The sequence below is a fragment of the Sander vitreus genome, chromosome 7 (genome assembly GCF_031162955.1).
Source record: "Sander vitreus isolate 19-12246 chromosome 7, sanVit1, whole genome shotgun sequence".
Taxonomy (NCBI): Eukaryota; Metazoa; Chordata; class Actinopteri; order Perciformes; family Percidae; genus Sander; species Sander vitreus.
Window position 1 is genome coordinate 32,941,434 of NC_135861.1, and position 15,108 is coordinate 32,956,541.

The 15,108-nt window shown below is 45.0% G+C and overlaps 1 protein-coding gene across 1 annotated transcript in view; it reads left to right on the forward strand.

The window, feature by feature from the left end:
• The first annotated feature begins 5,660 nt into the window (after positions 1–5,660).
• lama5 (laminin, alpha 5) overlaps positions 5,661–15,108 on the forward strand; it is a 119,327-nt gene continuing 109,879 nt past the window's right edge. Inside the window, exons 1-2 of the mRNA XM_078255965.1 lie at positions 5,661–6,279; positions 12,776–12,928. Of these exons, the coding sequence (XP_078112091.1) occupies positions 5,968–6,279; positions 12,776–12,928 (465 nt within the window). The 5' untranslated portion in view covers positions 5,661–5,967. The remainder of the gene's footprint in view (positions 6,280–12,775; positions 12,929–15,108) is intronic.

Sequence of the window (15,108 nt, forward strand, 5' to 3'; positions counted from 1 at the left end):
AACTACCACACATTCAATTCAATTCAATTCAATTGTATTTATAGTATCAAATCATAACAAGAGTTATCTTGAGAAAATGTACAGATAGAGTAGGTCTAGACCGACAGTAGAGAGTAGTATGTAGAGAGACAATAGTAGAGAGTAGTATGTAGAGAGACAACAGTAGAGAGTAGTATGTAGAGAGACAACAGTAGAGAGTAGTATGTAGAGAGACAACGGTAGAGAGTAGTATGTAGAGAGACAACAGTAGAGAGTAGTATGTAGAGAGACAATAGTAGAGAGTAGTATGTAGAGAGACAACGGTAGAGAGTAGTATGTAGAGAGACAACAGTAGAGAGACAACAGTAGAGAGTAGTATGTAGAGAGACAACAGTAGAGAGTAGTATGTAGAGAGACAACAGTAGAGAGACAACAGTAGAGAGTAGTATGTGAGTAGAGAGTAGTATGTAGAGAGACAACAGTAGAGAGACATTGGTAGAGAGTAGTATGTAGAGAGACAACAGTAGAGAGACAACAGTAGAGAGTAGTATGTAGAGAGACAACGGTAGAGAGTAGTATGTAGAGAGACAACGGTAGAGAGTAGTATGTAGAGAGACAACGGTAGAGAGTAGTATGTAGAGAGACATCGGTAGAGAGTAGTATGTAGAGAGACAATGGTAGAGAGTAGTATGTAGAGAGACAACGGTAGAGAGTAGTATGTAGAGAGACAACGGTAGAGAGTAGTATGTAGAGAGACAACGGTAGAGAGTACTATGTAGAGGGACAACAGTAGAGCGTAGTAAGTAGAGAGACAACAGTAGAAAGTAGTAACATGCATTACCTAGGTAACACGTATTACCTGCAGGTCTAGGTAACACGTATTACCTGCAGGTCTAGGTAACACGTATTACCTGCAGGTCTAGGTAACACGCATTACCTGCAGGTCTAGGTAACACGCATTACCTGCAGGTCTAGGTAACACGTATTACCTGCAGGTCTAGGTAACACGTATTACCTGCAGGTCTAGGTAACACGTATTACCTGCAGGTCTAGGTAACACGTATTACCTGCAGGTCTAGGTAACACGTATTACCTGCAGGTCTAGGTAACACGTATTACCTGCAGGTCCGTTGATTTCTACGCTCTATTCCGTCCCTATCACGTCACCAACAGTGAAATTGACTCCCGTACCGCGGGACTCCCGCGTAATACCGTGACCCACGGGAGTCCCGAAAAATTGTCACCCTCTAGTATGAAAGCCCGAAATTCCGCGCAGGGAGGTCGGTTGGGTTGGGATGGGTCAAACAACACAGGACTTCCTCCCAGGAGACCGGGGTTCCTGCACTGGCTTTTTGATTGCGCTAGTTAGAATTTTCACTCATGTAAAATGTAGATTACTACTTTTATTTTCTAAATTTCATATTAAGCCTTCTCACAATGGATTATGGGATACCGAGGGCTGCAAAGAATCCATTGCGTTGACTGGTTGTATTCTTGCTGTTTGCATTTCTCAGCCACATTTGCTTTCATTACTTTTATTTACTTTCTTACTTCTTATCATACTTCCTTCTCTCCTTTGGCTCCCCCTCCACCCCCCCATCCCATTCATTCTTTCTTTCAAATTCCATCCTCTTCATTTGTATCCCCCCCCCAGCAGGGGGTAGGTGGGTTCAATTGATGGAGCAGTTAGCCGTTGCCACGACAACGAGTGGCCTATCCCTCACCTCTGCTTTGGTCTCCTTGGGATCCAGGAAGTCGATTAGTTATAGAGTTGAGGAAAAGAAGACAGAGAGAAGGAGAGAATTAGTGAGGTGAAACGACAAGCCCTCTTCTCTTTCTTCCTAAAGGTAAAATGAGTGTTTCTGTCAAAGGAGTGTGGTGTCTCTGAAGAGAGCAGAGAGAACAGCTTCAGTTCCCCGTCGTAAAGAGCTGTCTGACAGCAAGGTAAAGCTGTGAAAATACTCTAAATATAGGACACATTTAAAGTGATACAGATGTTTTTAGGTGTCTAAAATGTGTTGAGCTGCTGCCCCCCGTCCACAGCAGGACATTGCTTATCTTCTGTGTTGGTACTCCTGCCTGCTGCTCCAAACTGGGGGAGTGCTGACCCCCATCTACTGTAGCTAACACACTGACTATGGAGGAGTAGCTCATACAACCACAGTTTAAAGTGCTCATATTGTGCTTTTTGGCGTTTTCTCTTTCCTTTATTGTGTTATATATCTTTTTTGTGCATGTTATATGTTTACAAAGTGAAAAAGCCCAAAGTCCCCCCCAAAGGGACTTACCATCTCCAACAGAAAACACTGTTCACAAACTGCTCCAAACAGCTCTATTGTAGTCCAGCCTTTACTTCAGAGACAAACGTGGTCACTTTGGAACACGTTATAATGCTCGCCTAGCTGCTAGCATGGCACGCCCTCATACTCTGCTTCTGACTGGCTAGTAGTCCTTACCTAGGTACTGTCAGGACACGCCCTCATACTCTGCTTCTGACTGGCTAGTAGTCCTTACCTAGGTACTGTCAGGACACGCCCTCATACTCTGCTTCTGACTGGCTAGTAGTCCTTACCTAGCTACTGTCAGGACACGCCCTCATACTCTGCTTCTGACTGGCTAGTAGTCCTTACCTAGGTACTGTACAGTCTTTGATACCGGGGTAATGCGGCTGCTTTTCCATTCCACTGTGCTGGTTCAACGTAAAACTGTTCCATGTACGGCTCCTCCACCTCATTCTTATTACTGTATTTTAAGTTTGGTTTTCGATTGTTGTGTGGGGAATAGTCTCGCATTGTCAGACCTTCCTCCACAGCGCTGCGGAGAATGGTCTGGCTCTGGTTTATTGGCATTTCTTTAAACCAATTACAATCGTCCTGGACGGTGCTAAGCGCCGGACGGAGCCACGGTGCCTCTGCAAAATAGCATCGGGAAAGAACTTTCACTTTATGCTCTTGGAAACTGTCACAAGCATCTTACATTTTGTCAACTAAATTAAATATTATTTTTCACTGATAATGAAAATTGGTGTAAATTACAGCCCTACACTGGAGCCCAGGAAAGTGTCTCCAGTGTGACCTGTGAGCCCCCAAACAGCCTGTGGAATGTTCTAGTGTGCCAGTGAATGAAGCTCTGCTGCATTAACACACTGTCTCTAGACTCCTTTAAACTACGTGGAGGTCACTGACCCCTGCCCGTGTGTATGTGTGTGTGTGTGTGTGTGTGTGTGTGTGTGTGTGTGTGTGTGTGTGTGGTCAGAGGTCAGCATGTGTTCGACAGACGATGGAGGAAGTAGATGTGTGAGGTTTCTGGACTCTGGACAGTGTAGGCACAATTTTACCTGCCTGACGAAGGTATATTAACTTTTTGTCTTCTTTCTTTTTACTTTCTGGAGGTCCACCAGTAAAAAAAAAGTTTCTGATATTAACATCCTTTCAAACCAAACCTGTAAATATTACTTTGACTCACCTGAGCAGCTGTTCTCTGTCTGTGTGTGTGTGTGTGTGTGTGTGTGTGTGTGTGGCAGATAAACCCTTTAATCTTCTAAAGTGGTTCCTGTTGCGTGATTAGATGGCGGTGTTCCAGAGTCCATGAGAAAACACACACAACACACACACAGCTGCTCAGGTGTTCCCTCAAGGTATTCAAGCTTTAGCCCAAATGCTGGCGTCTGTGTGTGCAGAAGGAAACGTTTTTTTAGGGGATTTTATTCTCCAAACAATCAATTCTGAAGTGATCTCTGGTGCTCAGAGATAATGTTCCATAATCTTTCCATATTGTAATTCTATGATCCCTCATTTTTTCTGTTTCTTGTGATGACTCTTTGTAATTCAACAATCACCAGAAACTGTGCCTGAACCTGTTGTATTTCACTGTGAGTAACAGTGTGTGTGTTTCTCTTCAGATGTGGTATATGTGTCATTACTGGAGCTACCAAGATGAAAAAAACATAGCCTGACGCGGTCATACTCAGATTCTAGTCAGAATATGAGTCTGATACCGCTCCATTAGGCTGTGATTATGGGGCGTGTTTCAAGCCGACCAAGAAAGAAAATGCCTCTGCACTCAATTGGATATACCTACAACCAATCAGAGCACCTACAACCAATCAGAGCAACGGATAGACCTACAACCAATCAGAGCAACGGATAGACCTACAACCAATCAGAGCAACGGAGTTGTAAACAAATTCAGCCCAAGTGCTCTTTGGCGACGTGGTTGACTCTGTTACTGTTGATCATTTCCTGTGCCACTGACATATGTAGTTTCCGACCGGGTACCCAAAACATTCTGACATTCCATGTCAAATTGAACATAGAACATAGTCCGTGCCCCTCGCCTGGCATCATGGTGGTACCGAAAGTCGGACGAAAGTGGCATAGTCAAGTCCTATTTGATTATGACTATGTCAGATTAAAGCAAGGGCCTTGGGTAGGACTGGGTACCGCCAATGATTTCTCTACCAAATTGCCTCTAAAGTATCACGTATCAAAAAATGCCTCCTCATTCAATACCCAGTTTCAACAACCAAGGGGTAAATCTCATCAGCAGCGTCAGTGAGCCAATAAGCACGCAGCATGCTCCTACCAAGATCTAATAATGTCTGTGATTGGCTGTCTAACGTAACGCAGGACAAACTCCACGTTACACAGAGAGTAGGGGCTCACGTAGTAGGAGCTGAAAAATACTTCAAAGTATTTGTGCCGTAATGTGTAATGTTGTCATTTCTTTTTGTTTTCTAAAATTGGTATCGTTAAAAATAAGTATTGTTCAGTACCTGGGGGATACGCTGAATGAGGCTAAAGTCCCAATAAGTCTGCGTGTTCCTTTAAATGCTGTGAAATCATTCTGGATCTTCAGCGTGTAGGCTACAGGCAAGAAAAGGAAGAAGAAGAAAAAATGACCACGGCAAATAATAAAAGTTATGCAAATAAAAAAAACAATGAATCAATACCACGAATAACTGCATATTTCAAATTCAAACCCCGATAGTGTTCTTCTGTTTCCTCTCACAGGGCTGGAGAAGGATCTGTGTGTGTGGCCGTCTGTGTGGGTGTGTGTTTGCATGTTTGTCACCTGTCTGTGTGTGTGTGTGTGTGTGTGTGTGTGTCTGGATGCACATTCTCTCTGTTTTTGTTTCCCATGTGTTGTTTTGCCACGTGGTTGGGTGCAGCGATGCAGAAATATCAAATTAATGAGACAAAAAGAAGAAAGAAAGAATGAAGGAAGCTGGAAGGAAAAGAGCAGAAGAATGAGAGAAAAGAGGGAGGACGAAAGGGACAGATATGGGAAAGAAAAGTTGGAAGGAAGCGAGGAGGAATGACGTGATTGAGGAAAGAAGGACAAGAGGAGAGGGCATATTACATCAAATCAATCAATCAATTAAAAGAATAAAACATAGCATACAGTAAAATCAGATTACATAAGGTTACATAAAAACAGGAGGAGGAGAGGGAAAATGTCTCACATGCTGATGAAGACCCCAAAAAGCTAGTAAATGGACCTTGAGTTTAGGTTACCTTGTGTTAGTGTGTAGTGATTTGGCTTGTGTACTTCTGTTGGTTAGGGGAAACGTGTATATGTATCACTACACTTAGAGTATTCTGACAGGTTGAGATTGTTAGCACCACAGCTACACTGTAAGACAACAACTCCAATGGATCCAAACTCGCTACACACCGATAGAGCTGTGCCCTCCTCCAACCACTGGGGACGGGCCAACAGAGAGGGAGGGTAACAGCACATTGAGTTGGAATAGGTGCCTGGTGGAGCGCCACGGAGAGAGAGAAAGAGAGGACACAAACCTCGACGCGCCGCTCTGCACTCTCCCTTATTTTCTTTTTGCAACCCATCTCCCTCACTTTTCCCTCTAAATGCTTACTCTCCTACAGTAGTTCACGGCTCTTCTCTTCTTACACTCCGGTTGATTTATATCTCAAACTTTCCCCCCCTCCCTCCCTCCGTCGGAGCGGACCGAGCGAACAGGTGGAGATGATGTCGAGCGGAGCGGCGCTCGGCGCTGCGCTCTCCCCGGCTCGGCGCACCCAGGCGCGGTTCGCGCTGCTGCTGTGGCCGCTGCTAGTGACCTGCTTCTGCTGCTTCCACTCGGCGTCGGCGCAGGAGCTGCCGACCAACGGGGTGCACGGCTACAGCCTGCACCCGCCCTACTTCAACCTGGCCGAGAGCACCAAGATCACCGCCACGGCGACCTGCGGGGAGGACGACACCGGCCGCAGCGTGCAGGACCTGTACTGCAAGCTGGTCGGAGGCCCGGTTTCCGGAGACCCGAGCCAGACCATCCAGGTGAGCGGGGGGGGGGGGGGGGGACACACACTTCAGAAAAGTATTATCCATACGTGCTATATTGCTGCTCAACACTGAGTCAGAAACTTTGTTGCATCCAAAGTTTGGATTTCCCTAAAATAAGTGTTTCCCTAGTTAGGGTTACATGCAGTTTTACCCGCCATAATACCCTGATACTACAGTATTTCAGGTGTATGTTTGTGGTGCGGGCTCCATTTTAGTTTTACAGTGACATGATGTTCCTACAGTATGTCTGTATGGTAGAGCTGCACAAATAATCGCGATTTTCAAAAATATCGTGAGTCATATCGCAATTGGTATATCAGTCACAATAATCGCAATTCAATATTTTCCTCATATGGTGCAGGCCTACTCTGTGGCAGCATTCCTTTACGAGCCCTTATGAGTGATCTTATTTTCTTGAATTTGCAGCTTTTGATAATAACCTATATATAAGAGTACTCTAAGGACATGGTCGTATCAGATTTGCGGTAGCCTTTGTAATGACTTCTGTATCCTCTGTGGTGTCACTGTGATCTTCCCAAAAAAGAAAGAAATTCACAAAAATGTCACAAAAAAAGTGGCAAATGATGCACGTCCAAGTATAAAAAAACTATGAATCATGTTCTGTGGACACTTTCTGTTCAAATATCCACTCATACAGCTGTTATATAGGCTAACAGATATTTCTTAGAGTGTACCCTACTGGTCACTGCTGCAGTTCCTACTGTTTACTAAGTTTTCCGATCACCAAAACTGCAGGTTTGATTCCCGTTTGGTTATGTTAGAGCTGCTGCTGCTGGATGCCAACCACTTCAACTGCTCTCAGACTAGAGAGCTGAACAGAGGGGGGGTCAGCAGTGTGCAATGAGTCTCTGCTCCGGCCAAGTCATTATTTCATGCACGGCTTCCTTTGTAGGACTTAACACAGGCCACTTATATAAGGACGGGCAACACTTCCCTTAGAGGGGACTCCATAGGCACACAGCTACTGATAAAGGTTTCCACATCAGGCTTTATGTGTGTGTTTTTTACGACGAGTTTTTAATATGATGATGAGCGTGGTAAAACGCCATTGTGTTTGATGTCCGAGCCTCCGGCGTCACTAATTAACACACAAAAGGGATTGTTGCAGTTTCCACTGGTTAACCATTAAAGCAACCCTGTGGGCGATAACATGCAGGCTTATTGCCTCCTCCCTCCCTCTCACTCCTTCTCTCACTCCTTCTCTCTCTCTCTCTCCCACCTGTTCTCCACATTCCTCACGGTGACTGACCCGTGTCCTCCAATCAGAACGCGGTTTATCCGCTCCGTTACCGCGAGATTATCCAGACCCGAGCGCTGCTTCCTCCGGCTGGGATGGCCCTTCTTACAGATACAGATACAGATGGCTTTATTTATCCTCGAGTTTTCTACAGGCCACCGAAACTATATACACACATTCATACTGCCGGTCATCAGTGACAGAGGAAGCGCAATAAATAAAAGGCATATGGGAAAGTGGAAGAGCCACAAGAATACAACAACAAAAAACATTTGAAATAAGGACTGACTCTAGACGATAAAGTACGACCAACAGAGACGAAAGAAAATAATAGAAATCAATAAAGCGCAGAGTGTATTGCACATCATTTTTGGTGCATAATGCATTTCATTGAAGGCAACATACAGAGAACGGAGTTCGATTCCCGGGGGGAAAAAAATGACTTTCACCCAGGAATTGCGTGTTCCTTTGGGGGTGTTTTAATACAAACTTCAATCTTTTTTCTAAACTTAACTCGTCGTTTCGGTTTCCTAAACTTAACCGTAATCTCCGCCGAAATGACCGGCAGCTCGCGGTGCTCTGTACCCAGCACACAGTCACCTACTCTCGGGGTAACTGAACCTCCAACTACCACTGACCTGACGGAGCTCCATGCAAAGCCTGCAGCGGCACCGGCTGCCTGTTGTTATTTTACGGATTTATTTCAAATGAAATCCATAAAATAAGTGAAAAAGTGGATTTCGAGATCCGAGATTGACGTTTAGTGTTTGCAGAGCATTTGACATGCGCGCTCATGAGTCCCCTTTTGAAGTGAAATGGAAAGAGCTCAGAGATCAAGATAAAGATATGAGATGCATGAGTAAACAGCAGGCAGTCTGAAGTGGTGTTTGATTGTAAGGACTAAGAATGAGGCCAAGACAAAAAATAAAGTGCCCTGAGGGGGTTTCCTTCACACGTTTAACTTTAAAGCCACATACAAAAAAACCAATGCCACCTTACACTCCAAGAAATAAATCTGTAAAATAACAGAACAAGTTGCAGAGGCTAGGTTATATATATTTTCTGAGTAATTATGTTCAGTTCAGCTGGATTCTCTGCAGGATTCTGCAGTACTTGATCCCGAGCACATTTCAGCCACTAAAGCGTCTCCACACTAAGGATTACAGCACATATTGTCTCATCAGAGTTTTCATTCAGCCTTTCTCCGATCTGCCTGCTCGGGGCAGTTTTTTGGTTGAAGTGGCCACGTCGGTGCATAATTAGCTCAGAATGAAGCCACGAAATCTGGTCATTAGCTACAGGAAAGGTTCATTACGGGGTTCGAGCGAAGGGGTTTTGCCCACTTTGGCTGGGCTATTGTGGCTCGGCCCACTTTGTCGGGTTACTGCAGCCCCCCCTGAACAACACACACACACACACACACACACACACACACACACACACACACACACACACACACACACCTCTGTGCTGAGGTTAATCCTGTTTTGATTTGACAGCCAGACATGAGTGTTTTTATTAATTAAAAGCAGCAGGAGGGGGCTGTGTGTGTGTGTGTGTGTGTGTGAAGCAATACTAATGACATTCCCATCCGCCTCAGCTGTGTTTACTGTTAATTAGCAAATGCTAACACGCTAAACTAAAGTGGTGAAGATGTTAAACATTATAGCTGCTAAAACAGCAGCATGTTAGCATTTGCATTGTGAGCAACAGCGTTTAAACAACTTAAATGATCTCAGTTTCAGCACCATTTCAGAACTAATCTCGGTCTACACTAACACGCCTGTAAACGCATACTGCAGACCATTCTGTACGTTAACATGCACATAATATTCCGTTTTTTTTGCCCTTATTCCGAAAAAGACGATATTCCGACTAAACTGTTTGCGCGGCTAATGAAAGTGAATATTCCACTAATATTCCCGTTAACGTGCAGCTGTGCAAAATACGATTTCTTCAAAGTCTACCGGCGGTGGAGGACTTGTTGGAGCGTGCGAACACAGCGTCCCTCTTTCATTCCTTCAACCAGCTTCTCGAAAAGGTCGGCGTAGAACCATAGCGACGCACAGAGCTGGCCGCAAGCCGCACACAGGCCGTAAACTGGTGCAAACTGCGGTAAAAACCCTGATTGAGACGCATATTCTGAATGCGCTGTATACATGTCCAAAGAATGCCTCTAAAACCAGAATAATACCGGCATATCACACATGCAATACTCGGGAAAAGCTCTTATTTGGAATATGCTGTTAACATGACCTGTATAATAGTGGAATATTGGTGTGCCATGCAAGATGGAAGGAGGAGAGAGAGTGAGACACAGAGGGGAGAAAGACAAGCAGATGTCATACAGAAAGAGTCAAAAGGGGGAATAATGATTGATCACATAAAGTGGCAGGTGTTGACTGAGCAACCCTTTGTCTCCCTCTGAGTGAGGAAGACGTGTCTTCAGGGCAGCGCTGGGGACTCGTGGTCATTCACCCAAAGGTGGAGGGAAGGAAAGAAATGGAGAGTGAGAGAGAGATGACTGAAACGACTGAAGTGTGTAACGCACAGGGAGAGGGGAATGCACTCTGCATGTTCAGTTCCAGGTGGTCTTTTCATGTCGACGTGCTTGCTTGTTAAGAGGAAGAAGTGAAGAGAGGATGGACCGTGTGTAGAGAAAGAATGAGTGACGGACAGGAGGAAAGCCGACTAGGGTTGCCCGATGTTGACCAAATGTGATATTGCGATGTTGAGCGTGAATGTTGCCATTCCGATATTCTTAAACATATATGAAAACACAACAGTTGAAAACACATCAAAATAGAGAGCTCTCTCTTTCTGTCCTCACGCTTCTCGTTTCCTTCGCCGTCTCTATGCACATCTCGCAAAGTACACGGAATATTGCATACTTTTCAGTACATTTTCAATATTGACGTTGCACAACGTGATCTTGCAAAAAACGATGTTGAGTCGATATCGTGACCCCTAAAGCCTAAAAAAAGATGAACAATTTTTTTATTTGGTAACCGACATACAAAACATACAACTCGCAACATGAACGTACCACCCACAAAAAAAATCAAGAAAAGATGACACAGCAACTGCAATATTCAAAATCCTTCAACAAAATAGTAACAGAATAGACAATAAACCAAATAAACATATGTATAAATGACAACACCAAGAGCCCATCATACAGGTCTCTGCCCAGTACAAGGCTTCTTAGGAGCCCTCCAGGAAGCTCAGCTACTTTCCCCGTTTTCTAGTATAGACACCCAATCTGGCAAACCGTTTATATATATATATATATATATATATATATATATACTGTATATGACATTTTTTTAAACGCCGCCACCCTAGCCATCTCCACTCCTGGATTGACAGCACCCCTTCATTCCTCCACCCTGCCTTGTTCTTTAGTGATGTCATACGGTATACATGGGGAGGAGATCAGCTTCACATAATGGTTGGGTACCTCCATTTCTCAGCGTTCAGCTGCTGTTTGGGGGGAATTTCCTGCCTTCTTTAAAGTTTTGAAGTTGCCGTGAACAGTTTGGGGACAGTTTGGTCGAAAAAAACCCAAATGTCAGATATAGAAAGTTTGAAAACGAGTCAAATTGGACCCGAGGACAACAGGAGGGTGATAATAAGGAGGATAATACAACTGAATTATTTCCAAGTGATCGGTGATGATAGTTGATAATTGTCACCCATATGACATAACTGTGGAGAATGATTTGTAATTTTAAGTGCATAGATAGCTAATTTGAAGCTGTACAAGATCCACAGACAATCTGATAGGTGATCTGTGGGAAGTGGCGAGAGGAAGTTGGGGTGGTGGGGGGGGATGTCAGATAGTGAGCCGTAACCTCTGACCTCCGTGACCTGCAGTGATTACATCTCCTGACCCGGGCTCGTGTTCAGGTCCACACTTGTTTAGTTTATGCTAACGCTTCCATAGCCGGCGGTGGTGGGGTCAAACGCTCAGACAAACCAAACTGGATTAGCAGAGAATGAGGAGGCTTTAGGAAGCAAAGAGGCGGAGAGGACACTTGAAGTGGTCACGTCTACCTCTGCCTGAGCGTTTGTGGAACATGTTCACCTCCCTTCGACACCCTCTATAACCACACTTTACACGGCTGCCATCTGGCCGCAGATACAGGACTCTGAGGTGTAGAAGGACTCGCTTTGGCACAAGTCTTCTTGCCTCTGCCATAGCACTGTGCTGAACAAACTATCTGGCTGACTTTGTATAGATCCGGTGTCGTTGTTGTAAATGTGGTCTTTATGTTTGATGTATTTGTCCGTGTATTTTGCCATGTGCATGAAACAGACTGAAAACAAGTCTCCCTCATGGGACAATAAATATCTATCTATCTGTCGGTCGGGCGGTCTGTCTGTCTGTCTGTCTGTTTGTCGGTCGGTCTGTCTGTTGGTCTGTCTTTCGGTCTGTCCGGCGGTCGGTGGGGCGGAACATCATGGCGGGTTCTGTTCTAGTTCAAGTTAGGTTGTCATTGTGTGGCGTGGAAATGAATGGAAACCAATGGCTGCGTTGATGCTTGGAACAGGCACTTAAAATCTGAAACACAATGGTATGAATTGGAAAATTGTCAGCAAGAATGTATATAGTATATGTGTAATGCTAATGCTCCATTGTAGGTAGTGCCATATAGCAAAAGTGCATTCTTTTTTTTTTTTTTTTTTAAATACTAGTGAGATATGTTCAAGTGACAGAGAGAGTAAAATGCTAATGAATTTCCTTTTTTTCATATAGTACACTATGGTGTCCAAACAGTCCGACTGAGGCCCAGCGAGGCGACATTTATGACACGTTAAAGCCCTCTAGCAGAACAACAATAGAAGCCAGAGCCTGACTGTTACAGTAACCTGAGTGGAGTCACTTCTCTGCTGGAATATAAGAAACCTGACCCAGGTAGCTGTTGGGACAGACAGCAGTAGTTTACTGAAACGTTGTGCTGCTGGTTTGGGTGGTTAGAGGGTGCTGTAACCTAAAGACTGTTGGGTCAAATCCCAACCAATGTATCCCAACCGGGCTATGATCGGTTTAAGCGTCTGCGCATAATAAATATATATATATATATAATATATATATATATACACAGTACATATATTAGACACATGGCATGGTGAATTCAATTGAATCCTCGGGATTAAATGAAAGGACGATGCATGACAACATGGCATGGATGACAACTTGAAATTCTCCTCTGCGTCTGTCCTCCTCAGGGCCAATACTGTGACATCTGCAGCCATGGCGACAGCGACCGCGCCCACCCCATCACCAACGCCATCGACGGGACGGAGCGATGGTGGCAGAGCCCGCCTCTGTCCCGCAACACCGACTACAACCAGGTCAACGTCACCCTGGACCTCGGACAGGTAAGGACTCCTTAAATATACTGAAACACACACAGACACACACACATGCACGCGGGTTGTCTGTATCGCTTTGTCAGGACGGTCTGGGAATCCATTCAAGATCTATGTGCTGTGGTGCTCTGCTTTCACTCTTTTTCTGTCCAAAGTTTAAAGAACACCACAAAGAGTTACCTAACAGTTTTAGGGCCCCTATCTTGCACCCGGCGCAACGCAACGCAACGCCTGACCCAAGTGTCTTTGCTAGTTTAAGACCGACCCAGTTGTCAGTTTCCTGTCCAGCGCCCGCGCTATTTAAATAGCAAATGCACCTGCGCCCATCTGTGACCCATGGGCGTGCTGGTCTTACAGGAAGGTGTGTTCAGGTGCATTCTGGGCGTGCTGGTCTTACGGGGAGGTGTGTTCAGGTGCATTCTGGGCGTGCTGGTCTTACGGGGAGGTGTGTTCAGGTGCATTCTGGGCGTGCTGGTCTTACGGGGAGGTGTGTTCAGGTGCATTCTGGGCGTGCTGGTCTTACGGGGAGGTGTGTTCAGGTGCATTCTGGGCGTGCTGGTCTTACAGGGAGGTGTGTTCAGGTGCATTCTGGGCGTGCTGGTCTTACAGGGAGGTGTGTTCAGGTGCATTCTGGGCGTGCTGGTCTTACAGGGAGGTGTGTTCAGGTGCATTCTGGGCGTGCTGGTCTTACAGGGAGGTGTGTTCAGGTGCATTCTGGGCGTGCTGGTCTTACAGGGAGGTGTGTTCAGGACCCTTTTTTTCTAGTATTTCAGCTTGACAGCATGCTGTTTGAATGTTTGTTGTAGAAGACATTTCTACACCTGAACTTCTGTTCTCGGTTCTCATCGACTTGCCTCTTCTTGTGCTGTACGTTTTAAAATGTTTCCATGTTCTTAGCAGGAGCTCCTGTTTGTTCTAGCTGGTGGTGGTGTAGTGAATCCATCGGAATGACACACACTCACAGGGACACACACACACACACACACACACACACACACACACACACACACACACACACAGTACAAAAAAAGCCGAAGTCAACCTTTGTGTGTTCCTGAACGTTGCTCTTGAACAACCGTTACGTTTCTGAATGTGACTCTTTTGTGCCAGGCTCTCCTGCTCGAGTGCCCTCCTCATTCATCAGCACTGAGGCATTCCCTGTGTGTGTGTGTGTGTGTGTGTGTGTGTGTGTGTGTGTGTGTGTGTGTGCACTTGTGTCCGTGACAGGAGTGTTTTCTGTCATTCAGTTTCCCTTCTCTCTTCCACCTATCGTCCCTTTTCTCCTCTCTCTCGCTACTTTCGTTCCTCTTCTCTCTGAGTTAAAAGACTCAATAGAGAAGCAGGGAGCTGCCACTGTGTGTGTGTGTGTGTGTGTGTGTGTGTGTGTGTGTGTGTGTGTGTGTGTGTGTGAAGATTGTTAAAGCTTTTGAAAGCCTGTTCTGTGGAAGTAATAAAAGAATGAATAAAAGGTTTTTAAAATCATGTTTGCATTGGAGGGAGGGGGGGGGGTTTGACACTGAGGATGTTTACATGTATATTCTGTTTGGAATAAGGCCTTTTTTTGGAATTTAGCCTTTTCAAATTATATTATGTGTTGTGTGTGTTCTGTATGTGTGTTTGTTGGGTGTTGTGCATGTTCTGTATGTGTGTTGTGTGTGTTGTGCGTTTGTTGTTTGTGTTGTGCGTTTGTTGTGCGTGTTCTGTATGTGTGTGTGTTGTGCGTGTCGTGTGTGTTCTGTATGTGCGTTTGTTGTGTGTGTGTTGTGCATGTTTTGTGCATGTTCTGTATGTGTGTTTGTTGTGCATGTTGTGTGTGTTGTGTGTGTTGTGCGTGTTGTGTTTGTTGTGCGTGTTGTGTGTGTTCTGTATGTGTGTTTGTTGTGCGTGTTGTGCGTGTTGTGTTTGTTGTGCGTGTTGTGTGTGTTCTGTATGTGCGTTTGTTGTGCGTGTTGTGCGTGTTGTGTTTGTTGTGCGTGTTGTGTTTGTTGTGCGTGTTGTGCGTGTTGTGTGTGTTCTGTATGTGCGTTTGTTGTGTGTGTGTTGTGCGTGTTTTGTGCGTGTTGTGCATGTTCTGTATGTGTGTTTGTTGTGCATGTTGTGTGTGTTGTGCGTGTTGTGTGTGTTCTGTATGTGCGTTTGTTGGGTGTTGTGCATGTTCTGTATGTGTGTTGTGCGTTTGTTGTTTGTGT